This window comes from Oryzias melastigma, linkage group LG15 (assembly GCF_002922805.2).
Source record: "Oryzias melastigma strain HK-1 linkage group LG15, ASM292280v2, whole genome shotgun sequence".
Classification (NCBI taxonomy): domain Eukaryota; kingdom Metazoa; phylum Chordata; class Actinopteri; order Beloniformes; family Adrianichthyidae; genus Oryzias; species Oryzias melastigma.
Genome location: NC_050526.1, coordinates 8192904 through 8211391, shown reverse-complemented (window position 1 = coordinate 8211391; position 18488 = coordinate 8192904). Strand labels below are relative to the sequence as shown.

The 18488-nt window shown below is 40.7% G+C and overlaps 1 protein-coding gene across 1 annotated transcript in view; it reads right to left on the bottom strand.

The window, feature by feature from the left end:
- Positions 1-14891, bottom strand: part of LOC112161972 (adhesion G protein-coupled receptor A3) — a 212821-nt gene extending 197930 nt beyond the window's left edge. Inside the window, exon 1 of the mRNA XM_024297552.2 lies at positions 14063-14891. Within this exon, the coding sequence (XP_024153320.1) occupies positions 14063-14280 (218 nt within the window). The 5' untranslated portion in view covers positions 14281-14891. The remainder of the gene's footprint in view (positions 1-14062) is intronic.
- Between the last annotated feature and the right edge of the window lie 3597 nt (positions 14892-18488).

Below are 18488 nucleotides of genomic sequence, written 5' to 3'. Positions count from 1 at the left end.
CTATCAGCATCTTCACTGGTTGGTCATTAATCAATACTGTCAATGTTCCCTCTGCAGCACAATCTTCGATTGTAAACACATGATCATCATCACTGTCACTGTGCTCTCCAGCAGAGAAGGCCTTGCAGGCCCTGACGGCCCGCCACTGGGGGGCAGCACACACCCCCCCCCAGCACGAGCAAAATGAGGCCAGGTTGAGTTCAAAGGGGCGAACGGGGATGTGGGGACATTTTATTGATAGTATAATGCAATGAATCAAAACTTACTTTACATCAGACAAGTCAGGATTGAACTATGAACCTAATTGCAGCCAATATTTATGCAGCTGAAACCTGAGGGACTTTGAATACAATCTTTGGACTTGTGGTTAAAAAAAAGAAGAAAAGTGATTGCAAGATGGAATGTCGAAGGGCAACAGGGTATTAAATATTTTTCAAATCTGATGAACAAGTTTTATTTTCTGTGGTTAAAAGTGCTGACTACATGAACCAACAGGACCATCAATGCCAAAATACAAAACAGACATTTACTCAACAGACAAATTCTGGAAACTTAAAGTTCTCTTGGTTTTTGTGCCCTACAGATGTTCATTGCTCTGTGCTGCCTCCAACTGATGTTGGTTCAAAACAAGCAAATGTCCAAAGAGAGATTGGCAAAAATTTAATAGAAAAGGCAGAAAGGACAAAATCAGGCGGAAGGTTTCCTGTTAATGCTGCAGGACTCAGGACCTGTGTTAGAAACAAGAGACCATCTCCGACAAAACAAGAGGTGACCCCAGCTGCAGTTCAACAGTTGTAAGATCTAAGACTCTTCAGGTTCATGAATCAAAGCTTTAATTCACTCATAGTAAATGCACAGATCAAAGATACACCATGCATAGAGGTTATCTGACAGTCCAATCTTTCACACATTATGTCTCATAATATTTGTGACCCTCACAAGATTTCACACATTGACCTGAGCTTCAGAGAGGATTTTAGTAGACCCACAACAAACTCATCTGACCTCCTCTGCATCGGTACAGCACTGTAGAAACCAGTTCTACTCATACATTTTCTGGATGTTCTAAATTACAGCGACTACAAGTTTTCAGACTGGGATCAGTTTGATTGTTAGACATCAGATGGTCTTTCACCTCCTCCTAAGTGAAAGACTTCAGAAAAAAACATTGTTCTAGTCTAAAGGTGCCGAATGTTGTCTTTTGCAATTTGGTTCATTTATAGGTGAAGCTTTGGCACAATTCTGATATGGAAGATCAACCTTACTCCAAAGGTACTCTGGGTTGATGCATCACTCTCCACAACATTGGGAGATTTGGGAGATTTGACTTCCGGTTCCTGGTCACGACGAGCAGACGCGTGTCTCCAGCTCTCCTCAACTCTTCGGCTTTTAAAGTTTTTTTAAGTTGCCCACAGGCGACTTTAATTCCCGAGCTGCAGCTACCGCAACAAGTAGAACATGCCACCGAAGAAAAATCTTGAAGCCGATTTGGCAGAGCTCAAAACCGCGTTAGCCGACATACAGGCTAAGCTAACCCCAGCAGTTCTCTCTGAATCAAAACCATCAGCCCTGCTGGAGCTTCAAGCTAAGCTAACACTACTGCTATAACTCCTGGAAGATTTCCATCAAGAAAGTGCACGTAACGAACAACGAGATAATCGCCAAGATCTCCTGGAGAGAAGGATGCATGACATGGATCAACAAGCGCGGATGAATAATGTGATTCTCACGGGACTTCAAATACAACCCCGGGTGCGGCCTGGTGCTACCAAAACACTAAACCCTCATCTGTTCCTAGTGTCTAGTTCAGGTTCTGGAGAAGAGAAGATGGTATCTTCACATTGACTGCAGTCAAATGAGCCGCCGTTCACATTTCTGTGGTCAAATCAGCATCACTGGATTTTTGGTGTGAGTTTCATCCAATACTTACGGTAGCAGGACTGAGAACGCTGGAAAATCTCCACCAGACTCCACGGAGCTTCTTGATGTGACCACGGAAATGTGAACGGCGGCTCATTTGACCGCAGTTGGAAAGGATTGTAAATCAATGAAAGAGCATTTTGATGTTAGCTTTGATTATTTTATCAAGAACTCTGAGAAACCAATGATTGAATGTATTGATCACAGTCAATAAACATTGGAGAATTAGCTAAAAGAGTCTTTGGTGAACTGGAAGGAGAAAGAATCAGGATTTTGGAGGAAGTTCTGTCCATGAAGATCTTCACTTCCTCGTCCAGCTGACATCCGGATCAAAAGTCTGTTTGCTTATCGTCTCTTTTTTGTCTTTTTTAGGACATCTAATTTATTTATTTATTACTTTGAGTCATTTTTATAATTTCAGTAGTCTATATTTGGTTTATTTTTTGTCTTAAAATATATTTGTATGTATTTTTTTGCTTTTTATTTACTTCTTTTAATGTTCTGTTTAGCTATTTATTATTTTTGTTTTTTTGTATTTTTATTATTTATTATGTGTATTTTGTGACTTTATCTTATTTAGGTTAGTTTATAAATACTAAACTATTTTAACTATTGAAACAGCCAACACACTTTCTTTGTAGCAGATGATAAAAAAATCTCTTTTCGTCGTCATCAATGTACCAAACCAACAAGTTGCTACTGCAGAAACTCTTTGATTCCTGTTTCAAAATTGCTTAAAAAAATCCAAGGATGAGAAAATCTTTAGTGATAACAGAATTTATTTTCATCAGAAGGGAATTAGTTCAAATCCAGCATTTGAAATCCTGTTGTGTAGTTTTGTTATTTTGTTGAATCTTTTCTTGTTATTTTCACTAAATTACTCAATACATTATAAATATTAATCAACATCAGGATAATTCCTTAAATTTCATGATGCATTTTCTTAACAGACAACATAGTAGTAAATCACTGATGTAAAAATGAAGAAGATTTCAAATGATGTGTTATTGTTACCTTTAAAAATTAACAATAATTTCAATTTTATTTATTTATCCGGGACAGTAGACATTAAATTAACCCAGCAGCTATTTTATGTCTGTTGTCCACGGACAAATGTTTAAAAATGTATTATAAACAACATAATATTAAAGTTTATACTAGGAGGTGAGGCAGATTAAAATTCAATGGAATATGAAAGACAACCCCAACTTCCGATTGTCCACCTTCATCTCAGGGGCCTTTCCCCCCTGCAGCCCCCTGCTCTCACCGAGGCGTCACAGGCGAGTCATCTCAAACACAGCTAATGCTCCGGTACTGTTAGCTTAGTTGCTACAAACAGCGTTAGCTTTAATAACCAGAAACCTGAACATTGTCAACTCTCACTTTTTCCTCCAAACTCCAACAAAGAGAGCAACAGATGAGGACAAGAAAGAGTTAAAATTTTGGGTAATCGAGTCACTTCAGCGACAAACAGCAGATAAAAACTTCTAAACAGTTCTGCCCAGCTCTGCTGCTGAGAACTGCGTGTCTCTGCCACTGAGCCTGAGTGCGCATGAGCGACGGAGTGAGAGAGGAGGACCCGAATTAAGTAAGAGGCCACGCCCTCCCTTGGATCTACCAATCAGCACTAGCAGCTACTTTGAATGGGAGCCAGAGAGAGCAGAGAGCGCTCTGTTTTTCTTGTTTGGATGGCGTCACGTTTGGGGGGGCAGTCCTGAAATTTGGGGGGGCATTGCCCCACCTTGCCCATGCCTAGATCCGGCCTTAGTTTAAAGGGATTTCCTTGGATCTAAATACTGTTGAGGTCTGTCATCCGCTTCCAAGGAGAAAGAATACGGATAAACCAGCGATCCTGATCAGGTTTGTGAATCGAAAGCACAAGATAGCTCTGATGAAACAACGTAAAAACCTGAAGGGGTCTACGGTGTATCTTAATGAACATCTTTCTAAATATCACGCTGATCTGGCGAAGCACGCGAGGCTCCTACGATTGAGGAAACATATCCACAGCACGTGGATTCTGAACTCCAGAATCTTTGTGAAACCACTTGGACGACCGGACCAGACGAAGCCTCTGGAAACAGAATTCATGAAAAACTTTGAGAACTGTGGGATTACGCATGTCTGACCCTTTAACACTAGAAGTCCCAGATGGCAAAATGAAAACAAGTTTTGTTGAAGTGGTTCAGCATGGCCCCACCTTTGGTGGAGCTTGTTTACATAACAAAAGCCTCAATTCACACCTGATTAAGGATATTGGCTAAAAGCCTTTGAGCCAACTGGCTGCCGTGCAGGTTTTATAGGTTGAAAGCGAAATGGCTGCTCTGTGGGACTTCTAGTGTTAATTCAAGCAAAATATGAAATGTGAACTCAAAATAAAAAACCCGCTGGACTTTCCATTCCTGGCCCTCGAGTGCTACTACTCTCCTGTTTTATAATAATAATAATAATGCATTTTATTTATATGGCGCCTTTCCGGGCACCCAAGATCGCCTTTCAGATAAAAACAAAACATTGTATAAAGCTTAAAAAAAATGCCCTGCAAGCTGCTCAGTCAGATTTCTTCACAATCTAATTGAATGAACACACCTGGTCCAGGTAAACAGCAGTAAGCAGTGCAAGGAGAGTTGGAAAACAGGTAGGGTGGTAGCTCTCGAGGACCAGGACTGGGCACCCCTGAATTAGCCCTTCCTTTTAACTAATGGCTAAATAGCCCACCTTGATCTCAGCCAATCGCAATCATATTTAGTCTTTAGATTCAAGGACATTTGTCTCTCTATTCACTGGCCCTCCTCCCCCCAAGGTAATGCTCTGGAATGATCCACCATCAACCTCTAGGCTCTGAGATTTATTCATCTATGGTCCCAAATCATTCCAAGCACACAAGATGTCATTGACCCAGAGCCTAACCACCAAACATAAGGAACTTTTTTGTGAACATTTTCATGTAAAAATGTTTACTCACATTTCTTAAGATCTATTCTTGTTGAAATATTAAGAAGCCAAACATGTCACTTTTTAGCAAGTTGATATTGAACACAGACTAATGTCACTAACAGCTTTTGTAGAATATTCTTAACCTCATTCAAACCAAAATGACTCCACAAACTATGTTAAATCCCACTTCCTGCAGTGTATCCTGGGGATTTTATTCCTCACTTATCAGACGTGTTGTTGTAGGGGTGTTCGCCCAGCCACAGTCCTGACCCCATGGGGAAGCCACGAGCAGCGTCTGTCTATGAAAGGATAATAAAGAACGCCACAAAACAGGAAGCAGACTTGGCAACAGCTCAGAACAGATGTCCTTTTTTCAGTCTTCAGCAAACAAAAAATCAGGATCTTCCACAAACAGAGAGACAACTAAATCCAGTTGCTGGGAGCCACAGTTATAACTATGAAGTGTTTAAAGAAGTGTCAGTAGAATCAAACAGCATTTTACTGGGGGTTTGTTGTAGTCATATTCATCAAGAACAATAATTAGTTTTTAATGAGTTTCTTGTTAACATTAGTTTTATATATTTCAAAGTATCTAAATTCAGTTTGTTGTGAAATATTCACTTGGCCTCTAAACCTAAGAAAACGAGTCTGATGCAGAAGGTCATCGTCTTATTGAGTTGTGACATAAAGAGGGCATTCCAGTCATTTGCAATGCCCTGTTGGGCCGTTCCACTTTAAAAAGACAACAGATAGAACATATTCTTACACAACGCTTAATTCTATTCATTTAGCCAAGTTTATCCTAATGTTTTGAAGCAAAAAAGAATCCCATTTGTTGGCTCATAGAGACATACTGTGCCCTCTTGAAAATGTTTGTGCAGAATCACGATGGTTAAGTGGAGAGCTACACTTTGGTGTGAAAAAAAAGTTCTCCTCATTTATAGCAACAGTTTTACTTAAAGAAGTGAAGCATTTGCTTCACTTCATCCCTCCATTCTGAAGACCACAAACGTATATGGATAACAACAACTAACAGACTGTTATTCTTCAACTCTTAATCAAGATAAATCTGAGAAATCAATTCAGCATCCTGATTCCATTCCCATCATTTGTCTGTAGGGGCTCAAACAAAATATCACAACTGGAAATTTTAAATGGAAAATATCCAACAATGACGTTCATTTGTCCTCCAATCAGCAACACCAATGTAAAAGTTTCAGGTGTAGCGTTTGATTTTTCTCAAACTGATTCAGTTCTTTTTTAATTTTAACATTCACACTTCAAGACTTAAAATTAATCAAATTTACTAAATAACGCATAAAGGCTAACCTGAGGTAACCTGAGGTCTGAATATTTAAACAATGTATGGGAAATGTTTTGGATTTTCACTAATGATAAGGAGCAGAGTTTTGATGCTTGTAACGCCGGGGTTACACTGGACGCGGAAGCGCCGCAAAGCGGCGCGGAGCAGAGCGCGCGCGGAGTCCGCTCCTCTCTCTAGGTCACACCAGACGCAAATTTTTCGGCGACGGTCGACAGGCGCTTCTGCTAGAACTATTGCCTTTTTTTGCCATCATGGTCAATAACCAGGATATCACCCCGTGTTTCTGCTAAAAGGGGATGGTCTCTGCCCCTGTTGACACAGACCCCGCCCCCCAACTCCGCAGTCGGCCCACTTCATTAATCTGTTTGTGAGCGCATGTGCGTGTCTGTCTGTTTTGTTGTGTGTCTGTGTGCACGCACCTGCTCCCATGTGTTTCCGTCGGTAAATTAATAAACTAAAAATATTACCTGATGTTTCTTCCAAGAAGAACCGCTCCTCTGCCTCTCTCTCGTTCAAACGCAGCCCCATTGCCCCGCTCCAGTGTGCCCCTGTCTGCCCTGCTTTTTTTCCTCCCAGAACCCTGCAGCCCAGCACACCCGCTCTGCAGATCTGTGGTGTGCGGGGTGGGGGCTCTCGTGCACGCGTGTCTGTGTGTTTTATTGTATGCATATTTTCATCTCTACTGTCTGTTTAGACACAAAAACTTGATAACATTTGTCAATCGCGGCGTTTTATTGTGAAAAATTGGTTCTATTTTGAAAATAAACCGGATTTTCTCATGTATTTTGATGCAACTTCCTGCCAGTATTGACGCGGAGCGCTCGCGTCTCGCAGAAGACATAGGCCAGACGGCGAAACGTTGCGCTGCACCGCACGGACCCTCTGCGCCGCTCCGCGCCTGGTGTGACCGACGCCATAGGTTAACATGGGCGCCGAATGGAAGCGCACTCCGCGCCGCTTCGTGGCACTTTCGCGTCCGGTGTGACCCCGGCGTAAGCTTTAAAGGGGCCATGCAACGAAAAATCAACTTTTTGAGCTTTTAAGTGTTTTATGCTGTTCATTCCTCACTATAAATATCCCCAAAGCGGCATTTTTTTGTTCCGTTCACGCATTTCTGAGTAATCCTTTAAAAACCTGTACTCTCAACAGGAGCCCCTCCCATACCCACAAAAACGAGCAGGTCCTCACATGCTTACATCACAAGGTGAGAACCGCCCCCTCCAGGAAGTCTGCTCCACCCCTAGGGTGAAACGAACTCTTTCTCCACAAAGCTTTGCGATAGATGATGCTTCAAAGAGAAAAGAAACATTCACAGCCAGTGCTAATCAGAACAATGTTCTCATAACAACGAAGAACGATTACGTGGCCTTAAACTTGTTCCTAAGCTGTGATGTAGCACTTTTTCTTCTCAACTTGTTATTTTTTGTGTTATTATAATGACTCTATGATTAATACAATCTGTATACAATTGTATTTTATTTTTAAATTAGAATATTTTGATGATTTTTCTCCATTAACTATTGAAGATGATTTTTGCTTATTACTTTTTCTATTTTTGTAATCATTCTTTGATAAATACAATCTGCACTTATTGTCTTTTTTAATGAGAACATTTAGATTTTTACTGCATTAGCAAATGAAGATGATTTAATTATTACTTTTTGTGTTATCATAATTCTTTGAATACAATCTGCACAAAGTGTCTTTTTTTCAATGAGAATATTAGATTATTGTTACTGAATAATATAAATGATTAGTTGTGGATGCTTTAAAATTTACATTAATGATATTATTGATCCTTAATAGCCTGAATCTATTAATATTTGATATTAAGTCCTGAACCGGATATTGATAATTCATGTAGAGAAAATGGTCGAGTCAGGGTGGGATTATATAAGTTCGCTTCCTTCCACTCCCTTTCAAGCGATCTACTTGTGATTCATTAGTGATATGTTATTTCATGTATTGTGACCTGATTGCTTGAAATAAACCATTTCATTCATTTCAATATATCCTGAAATGTTCACCTGGTGTACTTTACAATTTTTCACCACAAAATTAATGCATTCACCATTCTGTCAGTGCCAAATTTTGGGGATAAACGACTGGGCTACACAGTATGTACATCTATATATATATATATTATTTTTTTTAAATGGATAGTTTTTTTTTGTTTGTTTCTTTTGTTGGTGACACGCTGACGAGGCCGGCTCCAGGTTGACGTCATGAAATGGGCGGCACCCTCATGGAACAAAGGGCGGAGCCTTATCCATTGAGTCATTTAACTTCCAGGTGTGAAAAGAGTTCACAAGAGTAACTATTATTTCATAAAGTTTTTTTTTTTTATGTTCCAAAGGTAATATATGATCATAAATATAAATATATTTTACTCTGAAAGACTTAAGAAAAGCATGGCATAGGCCCTTTAAATCAAGAGAAAAGGAACTATCACACATTTTCTAAAAACGAGGCGTTTCCTATTGAAATGTTTCCAGATATGTCATGGTGTCTTTGATCAGGTGTGTCACATTAATTTGTGAAAATGCTGTTGTAAAATAAAATGTTTTTGCAGTTCAGTTCTTCTGGAAAGTTGAGTGAAAATTTAAAGCCTAAAAATCTCACCTCAGTTTTTCCAGCTGACAAGAGTTGTTGTTGGAAAAGAATGAGCTGAATCATGTTCCACCCATGACCTTTCCAAATGTGCTTAGGAACATATTTGCTGCTAAGCTGCTGCAACTCATGCAGACAACGCTCTACATCTTATGCAGGACGTGCTTCATCAGGGTTTGATCCCAAGGTGGAGTCGTCTTTGACGGAAGCAGTGGATTTATTCAGAACTTTAGAGCGACTCAGCTTTAGCTCATATTTAATTCAGGATTTGAGTGTAATCATTGGTTTTGTAAAAACTGTCGACTTTGTTCATCTTTTCAAAAACGACACAACAGACCCTAATTGGACAACAATGTAGAGCAGAGAGCTAAATGTGCAGAAAAGCAGGAACAGTGGTGCTGATGTATTTTTCCTTATTTGAGAGCATCAGTCAGTGCGGCAGACACATTTTCTCAATTATCCAGCGATTTGCCAAACACACACAATCCTCACTTTCCCAGCATCCTTTCTGTCCCTCCCTCCAGTTCTCCTGTGGCTCTTTTGCTGCCTGAGTCTATCTCCCATCATCAGTCCGTTCCCGCATCTCTTCAACTCCTGTCTCCCCGTATCTCTTGATGAGCGATTTGTTCTCGTGTTAAGGAACTGCCTGAGACAGGTGTCAGCTACGATTTCAGCTGCTGCTCTCTGCAGCCAGCCTTGCCTGTGCTGCTCAGCGCGGTTGAAATGATTACTAAAGATGGGCCCCAAGGTCAACAGAGCTGTCAGGCTGAGCTCCAAACTCCTCAACCTCCCCTCCCACCCCCCACCCCCCAGGCGTGCACGATAAGGAGCACAGGCACAGGTGTTAATGGAGGGCGCTGAGCTGCACACGGACTTCCTGATAGCCTCCTTCTATCTCTCCCATGTTTCCTGTTGTTCATTGGGGGACTTGCTCCACATCAACATTTTATACAAGCACTGGTCAAAACTGCTGCTAAATTTCCTGATCATCACCTCAGCCTGAGCAGCTCTGATTGGTGTTTTATCTACGCTTAAGCTATCAAGTTATATTTTTTTTTGTGAGGAAAACTAAAACAAATTCCTAGACATTTACTTGCAGTCTGCAGGGAAAGACCGGTATGTACATGCTTCCCTTGATATTTCTGTTTATTTTTGCAGCACATCCAAACAAAAGAGTGAGCAGGGAGGCCACTTCAGCTCGACAAAGGTCACATTTCCTAACGCAGGAAAACTGTTTCCTGGCCAGGCCAGAGCTCTGCTCACCGAGGCAAAGGCCGGGAGAGGCGCAGATGCATTTGTGCTGCTCTAATCATAACACACGGCACGCACACACCCCCACACACACACACACACACACACTACCACAACTCTCACAAGAGAACTTGGAAAAGAGAGGAGCTGCTTCCAGTTACTTTGATCCATGCAGAATATTTTTAGGAAAAGACTGGAGTATGTGCATTATTTATCTATGAGGACCACTTAAAAAAAAATAAAATCAAGCTTTGTTTGTACCCAGAGGCAACAAAAAGGTTTCTTTCTAGTTGAATGTTGAGAAGCCTTTTTACACTTAGAGAAACAAACCTAGAATTGCCTACTTGATAAATAACTCCACTTCAAACTATTGCAGTAAGCAAAGTCCAACCAATAACCAGCCATGCTGACAGAAAAACATGAATGTCATCAGCAGTTGCTTATATTTAGAATCGACAGCAGGAATCATGCGTCCAGAAATAAGTATGAATCTAGCTGTCAAACTCTGCACCTGCAGGGAGGGGGTCAGAGCTCATGCAGGGAGGGATCAACCGTTTTCAGTGTTTAACAGACTATCTCATGTCCAAACAGCTACAAATACATCCTAATAGAGCTCTCCTGACATGTAAACACAGGGTTGGAATGCCTTGGCATTCAGTGCAAACAGTATCTCTTCTGAGCAGAGATTTATGCAAATGTGGAAAGAACTCAAGACAGATGAAGCTCATATAACTCTGGAACTGTCTCACCCTGGACTTCTGATAGTCCCAAAGCTCACCAAGATACTTTGTCAAGTATTTTTTTGAAGTAAGGCGGACACTTTTAGGCACAGACACGTTTTGCTTCTGGAATTTTTAAACTCAAATTGAAATCGTTTTTCATCTTAAAGTTTTAAGAAATGAGTAAGTAAGTAAGTAAGAGAAAATGGCCAACAAGATGTTCATTATCAGGAATTAATAGACGATGCGCCTGCTTTGGGTCAGAGTGAAATCTCTTCCTCCTCCTTATATATCTTCTCTCTTTCTCTTCTGCTTCATTCCAGTCTTCAAAATGACTCCATTCAACAAACAGGTTAAAGGAAACTCTAAAATGTCTTCCATGTTCTACTGCTGTTGTGATCAATAAACCGTGGAAGAATGCAGTTTCTGTTGTTCCGGTTACCAACTGGTATTTAGGCCATTGCAATACAATAGAACATTTGGTTTGTGTGACCAGACGTTTTTTTTTCAAGCTGCATTATCTCTTTTTGATCTACATCCTGCAGCCAATCAGAATTAAATCACCCAGACCATGGTATTTACTGTATTTAAGTCACACACCCTTTTCATGTGACGTCACACAAAAGATGACATCGCCAGCCATGTGTACAGTGACTTCCTGTTTACTGGTTTAGAGCAGTAAAGCTGACAGCTGAACGTGTTTAAAGCAATTTTACATAAATAATAAAAGGTAACCCAACCATTTATAACCTACATTAGTACAATATGTATTTTCTAAATGTCCTTCCTGGTTGTATTTCCCTCTCAGATCAAATGTCAGTATTCCTCCTGCAGAATGCTCCACAGCTGCTTCCCCAAAATGATATTAAACCAGTCGTGGATTATTTCTCTCTACAACCCGGTCATAGTTAGATGAAGGTTACAGGAACTTCATTGAATGCTGCTGGTTTGATTATGAATTCAGATTTTCTTCTTCTAATTGATGCTAATGCTAACGCTAGCTTTCCACGACTTGATGAGACGTAGATCTGCAGAAGATCTTTTCTGTCCAGTTAAAGTTGATTACATTTCTGAGTTCACAAAATCACTAAAACAGAGATAAAGTCAGACAATTTCAACGTGTCTGATGATAAAGAAAAACTAATAACTGTTGTTATTTTCTGACGTAGCTCCTCTTTGCTGTTGATCATAACTGTGTCTGATCCTGCAGGATAATAAAGGGAAACAAGGAGAAGAATCATTTGAAGCCATCAAAAATATATATAAGGAAATGATTATTCATTTGTAATTTTTTAAATGTGCACTGCCAGACCTGAACTTTTGTCTAGGCCGTTCTTATTTGGGAAGCTGAAAATACGTGACTTCATTGCGACACCTAAAATATTCCTTGTGTCACTTGGTAAACATTCCTGTTTTTTACAATTACCCTTTAAAATACCCCAAGAAAACAACAAATACCTCTGATTACAACAACTAAATTTAGCCTTGGGTGCATTAAAACTTGTGTGGCCAACATGCAGCAATGTGAATCAGTTTTTGTGCTCAATCACCCTTAAAACATGTGTGAATAACATCAAACTAAATAGAAATCATTAGAATAATATCAAATGAAAGGTTGATATTTTCAATATTACCTATAATATTGAAGGATTATTCAAATTTGTATTTAGATTTGTGAACGATAAGACAGGAAATGAAAATACAGTTCAGCAGGACATTCATAAATAAATATTGTACATTTTATGCTATAATTGGTAAGGTTACCTTTTATTATTTATGTAAAACTGTGTTAAACAGCGTTCAGCTGTCAGCTTTGTCATTCTAAATCTGTTAACCAGAAGTCACCTTTCACATTTCTGGCCCTCTCGTCATTTCTTCTGACGTCACCGTGAAAAGAGCATGAGCATGATACTGGAAACATCTACAAACCTTCATCTGGGTTTAACAAGTGAATCTTTGAACTTTTTGTTTTTGCTGGGTACAAATTACTGTCAATATGTGGCTGTTTTAGATTAATTATCCAATCCAAATATTACATAAACAATCCTCTTTTTTCTCTTCACTTTTTAATGAAGGAATCAATCTTTTACTGTCCACACTGTGAGATTCCATCACACTGAAATTTCACTCATGCTCCAAAATCAAAATCACTTTGGCTGCATTTAAATAAAGCAGTTGCAACACACACTAAACATTCTCCAAGAACTGCAAGAGGCACGTTCATGTGAGGTCTTCTGGTGGATTCAATCAATAATAATGCAAGCTACATCATTATTTATTTTATAGAGTCAATAAGTTATTTCAGTTGGGGCTTACTTTATTTTTCTGGCACTCAACCCTCTTCAACATACTTGTTAAACAAAAGTTGGTACTTGCTTTTGAATTGATTGGATTTAAGTTGTCATTCCAAGGCTGCCGTTTGGTTTTTCTGCTTGGATTTCACGTTTTCAATACATTTATAGAATGATTTGTGTATAAAAGCATGATAAATGTGATAAATGTCACATTCAAAAAGCGGAATATATCGGTGCTTTTAGTTTCTGGGCTTTAACATCACATTTAATATCACAATTTGTAATAGCAACAATGAACCATCAAGGTGATTAATCAGATAGATTCTCTGCAACAATGAGATTCAAATTAAGGTCATCAGCTCTGTGCTGCATGGGGACTGATCTCGAGCTAATTGTGCAGGAATGTAGCGTTTGTGAGCATTTAGAGCAGCGGTGTCTTCACTCAGAGGCTGCTTCATGCCAAAGCAAATACTCACTCTGTTACACTTTTAATATCTTTCAAATATAAGTATTGGCTCTTGTTTGTGCACCAGTGCAACACATTAGTGTGTCTTCATAAAATATGAATACGCAATTCTTCATGGCAACGTTTTATGTTGCAGAGGAAATTAATTTTATTTTTTTTCTCTACAATCTAGCCTTTATTGTAAAGGAACAACCCAGTACTTCTGTGATGTGTAACATTTTGAGGTTGTAAAGATGAAATTAAATGCAGCTGCACATTTGGGGACAGATGTCAAACGTTTCATTTTTGGATGTCGTTTCTTTTTGTTGGCATCTTTTCTTTTGAACTGTGTTGCTTCATTTCATATATATATATATATATATATATATATATATATATATATATATATAAATTTGGAGGGGGGGGGTGTACTGAAATAAATGTATTATTATTATTATTATTATTATTATTATTATTATTATGGAGATGAGGCCCGCATCAGGTCCGGTGAGGCCCGGTCCCCTCTCCGCTGCAGGCTGCGCTCGCATGCCTCGTTACTCACAGGGAGCCCGTCGTGTTGGGCAGCGCGCTGACGGGCAGCGTGTCCATCAGGTCCACATCGTCGCACAGCACCCGGACTCGGACGCGCTGCCTGCTCGGATCCTTGGACCTGTGAGCCGAGCAGTGGCAGCTGTCAGCGATCAGGTCCGGGCAGGTTCTGCTGCTCTGGCTCCACGGCCACAGGAGGACTGTCAGGCTGAACACACTGAGCGCTCTCATCGTGGACTCCGCGCTCTGGCTGCGTCATCCCAGCTTGTGCGCGCGGTCGGGATCATTGCGCATCGTCTTTTGCAGTTCGGTCAGTCTGAGGTGACGTTCACAAATGTTCACCTGTTGGAGTTTCACACTTGTCGCAGCACTTTTGTGGTTTGGAAATCCCGCATGGCGAGGACACGGACGTGCTGGATCCTCCTCAGTCCTGATCCAAACTGAGATCCAAACTTTTTTCTGTTGAGCTGATGTCAGATTCCCGCCAGCGCTCCGATAGTTGACTCTGGGGCTTCCTATGGCTTAGCAAAAACTCCACAAGTCCGATGAAAGTTCCCTGTCTTCATCTCGGCTGCGCTGGAGCCGGCCGTGCGCTGTCATCCTGGAATTGTGCACATGGATTGTTGCGCATGAAATGTCCAGAAAGTCCCTCCCCGTGGAGTCCAGACTGTGCTTTCCATTTCAAAACGTCTGCAATCTTCTAATGAAAGCACAGCGCCAGAATAGACCTTGGACACCTGTGAGGAGTGCGCTCAGATTTGGTTTGGTCTAATTTGTTGAGTTGTTTTTCTTCTGCAGGCGTACATACAGTATTTCTTTCATGTTGTGGTTTTAAGTTTACTTCCTGTGAGTCAGGGTTAGTTTGAGCATTCACAGCTGTCGTCATTTCAGGTAATTACTGTCAGTGTTTTTAAGTGTCTGCTTTTCAGTTTTTCATTGTCAGCTCATCTGTTTGTTGTTTATTTTTTCCTCTTGAAGTTTATTTATTAAATGTTAATGTGTCTTTCACCATCCTGGTATCCTGCTCCATTCTGGATCCTGCACACCAGACCCTGACATGAAAGCTGAGCATCTCTGAGCTGTTCTAATAGGAAGGAAGAGAACGGCAGAATCTGTTGAAGGGATGATTCCATAATAAAAAAGTTTATTCAGATGACCTGTAATCTCTCTATGAAACCTCTGGGTTTATTAAACACAAAAGTGTTACAAAAACAATGATATTTGATCTATTTCCAAAGTGTTCCTATAGTTGTCTTTTAATAAGGATCATGGTCATTTTCTAGGACATAGTTTGACATAGTTTTGATTTTTTTTTTTTTTCTGTTCCTGATTCACAATTTGAATACAGAAATACTCAAAAATACAGTTTTAAGATGAGTTTTCTTTATTTATGTCCTCTGTTACGTCAGCTGCTGATGCTGCATCCTTTTCCCTGCTCAGGTGGAAACAGTGATCTTGATCAGCACCTGCTGAGTATTCCAGTCAGAGGAGGCATCAAGCAGATGTCGAGAGGAAAGCAGGAGGCTGACATCAACAGGGCATGTGTTGGTGCTGCGCTGGTGGACTTTTCATTATTCTGCTGGGTTTTGTTCTTTTAGTTGGGGGCTGGGTCTTGTCTTGATCTGCAAGATTTAATTGTTTCTATTAAATAGTTCAGATTTGGTTAGACGGCCTTCTGACTCCAAGATTCGACGTGTCTGTATCAGCTGTGTCCCTGACTTATGTTATGTATAGCAAATGTTCAATCTTTTTTTCTTCTTGTCTTTTTGAGCCAGAACTTTAATTGTGTGTGCTTTATACAGGACATAGGATTGTTTTTCTTTTAAAAAAAACTGTTTATTCTCAATGATGTCCATTGCTATGGCCCCTATGTCCAACCCAAAGCCACTATACATTTCTCTTTTTTAACAAACTAAAACATGTTTTAATACAGGAATATTTGCATTAGTTAAAGTTAAAGAAATAATTCAGATGAAATGTCGTTACTGCTGTTTGAGCCACCACATTTGTAAGAGAAACAAAAGTGTTCTTCAGTAACATAGGTTCCATTTCCATTCTTACTGTTTGGCACATTCATTTTTTTAGTGCATTAAGGAACAACTAACACACCCCTAAAGCAACACTTTAATGTCTCCTGTCTCAAATGGAAATCTCTGCCTCTCTGGTCAAAACGGTCAAGAAAGATCACTGAAGCTCAGAGACAAAGAACAGAGCTTCAGAATGATGAAGACCCCACCCAAAGGTCAAGAAAGTACTAAACTCATCAAGTGGTGTCAAAAATAATGCTTACAAGTTAGATATATTTACAACACACATATGATCCATTATCGATTCTGTCTCTCTCCTGAGCGGGGTCACAGGACTCATGGAGCCGGTCCCAGCTATCTCAGGATGAAGACACCTGGACATGTCCCAAGTGACCCGATCAGAGTCACCATTCAACCTGTGAGGCGAGTGTCTTCCTCTGTGGCAGGAAGCGTCCAGAGAAAAGGAAGAACATCCAGCCCAGCCTGGATTTGAACCATCACCCCACCATGCAATCAATAAACAACCTCATTTAACTATAAAACTAAACACCCAAAGTAATAAAATATTTCAACAGGACAATGTAAGCGTTAGAGAAAAGGGCCGCAATATCACAGGCAGCCCGCTGATGAGAGATCTGATTCAATTTAGTTTTATTAATTCATTAACTTTAACATCATGAGTGGGAAGAGGACGATCCTGACACCAGAGTGCAGCGCTAGACTCTCAGAGGGAATAAGGAGTTTTTCTTTTATAGCCAAGTAAAATGCTTCACTTCTCTTCATGTCTTTTCTCTGCCAGAGAAAAAGGAAGGAGTGAGAATTAAGTAGGCTAGTGTTTTAGCTCTCATTAACTCTGCTTGTTAGAAGCTCTTTAAGTGGGCCCAGCGTCATGCCTGTAAACAAACAGCTCAGCATGGAGGCTGCTCACAGGCAAGGAAACTCTACTTCTGTCATCAGGACAGCAGGTCTAAGCATCCACTGATGTCCATCATATCTGCTGATGAGAGTGAATTAATGAGAGCAGGGGAATCTTCATCAACACTTCTGTTGATGGTGGATCATTGAAAGGTTTTCCCTCCCTAAAGTTGAAGCTGAAGCATCTGCTTGGGTCCCTGGAGCTAGGGTGAGGAACTTTCCTGGTCTGTGTGCGGCCCCGCGCACCAAATTCCTCCTTATCCAAACTGCTCCCACTGCAGGCTGCAGAGCACAAAGAAGGATTTGAAGCCTCTTCCACTGACCCGACGAGCACTCCGTGTTTCCTATTCTTCTCCCTGGCAGGCGAACATAGACTCCCTTTTCTGCACAGTAACAGGCTGCCGAGCGGAGGACCCATCCCTCACCTCTGAGTTCATTCACTCACAGAGAACTTTTTCCTCTTTATTTAACTCCCAAGGCACTCCCTGGGCCTGTCAGTCAGGCCTGTTTACACAGATGTATGTGTACATCGGGCCTCATGTAAGAGCAGACAGTTGTCCAACCATCTGACCTCTCGGACGCCTGGAGGACAGTCACTTGGTGAGCTGACAACACTGTTTGAAGTGATCCATCTTTAATAGATCCTGCAGATTTTTTTTATTTTTGGATCCCAGCCACAGCTGTTCACTGAGCTACTTGTATTCTCTTAATAGGAAACAGACTCATGCACACAAACCCGTTCCTCTCAAGTGTGATTTTTTTTTTGTGGAACTCCTGTTTTCTCATCATGTAAGGTTGCTAATCAACAGAAAGTAGATAGCAGATAAAACAAGTCTAGATTAAAGTGTCAAATCAGAATGAAGCCTCATGGCTCACACATGAGGGGCGTGATCGTTGTGCCGCTATGCAGACAGTGTTTTTTTATTTAAAAAAAAGTGTGTTCTCCAGTTTTGTTATTTTTTGAATGCTTTAACATTAGAGCTTGTGGCTCCTCATTATTACTCACTGACAGACTGGCAATAAAAATGTGCTTCACTCACAGAAGCCAGAGAACGTCACTCCAGGACTCCAGGAATTCTGTTTTCCTGGATTTTTCTGGAAATTTTTGGCAGCAGATTCAGTTTATTAAAGAGGCAGGTTGTTTTTTATTGAATTTATTAATATCAGTGTTGTCTGCAGAGTGTGAAGTTCTGCACATATTAGAGGAGTGCACTCCCTACTTTAGCCCTGAAAGAAAAACTAAAGTTCAGACGTCCCTAAAATCCATCCATCCATCTTCTTGTCCGCTTCTTCCCTTTTGGGGTCGCGGGGGTGCCGGAGCCTATCCCGGCTACTGAAGGGCGAAGGCGGGGTACACCCTGGACAGGTCTCCAGTCTGTCTCAGGGCCTCAGTCACACACACATCCACTCTCACATTCACACCTAGGGGCAATTTAGAGTCACCAATTAACCTATGAAGCATGTTTTTGGACGGTGGGAGGAAGCCGGAGTCCCCGG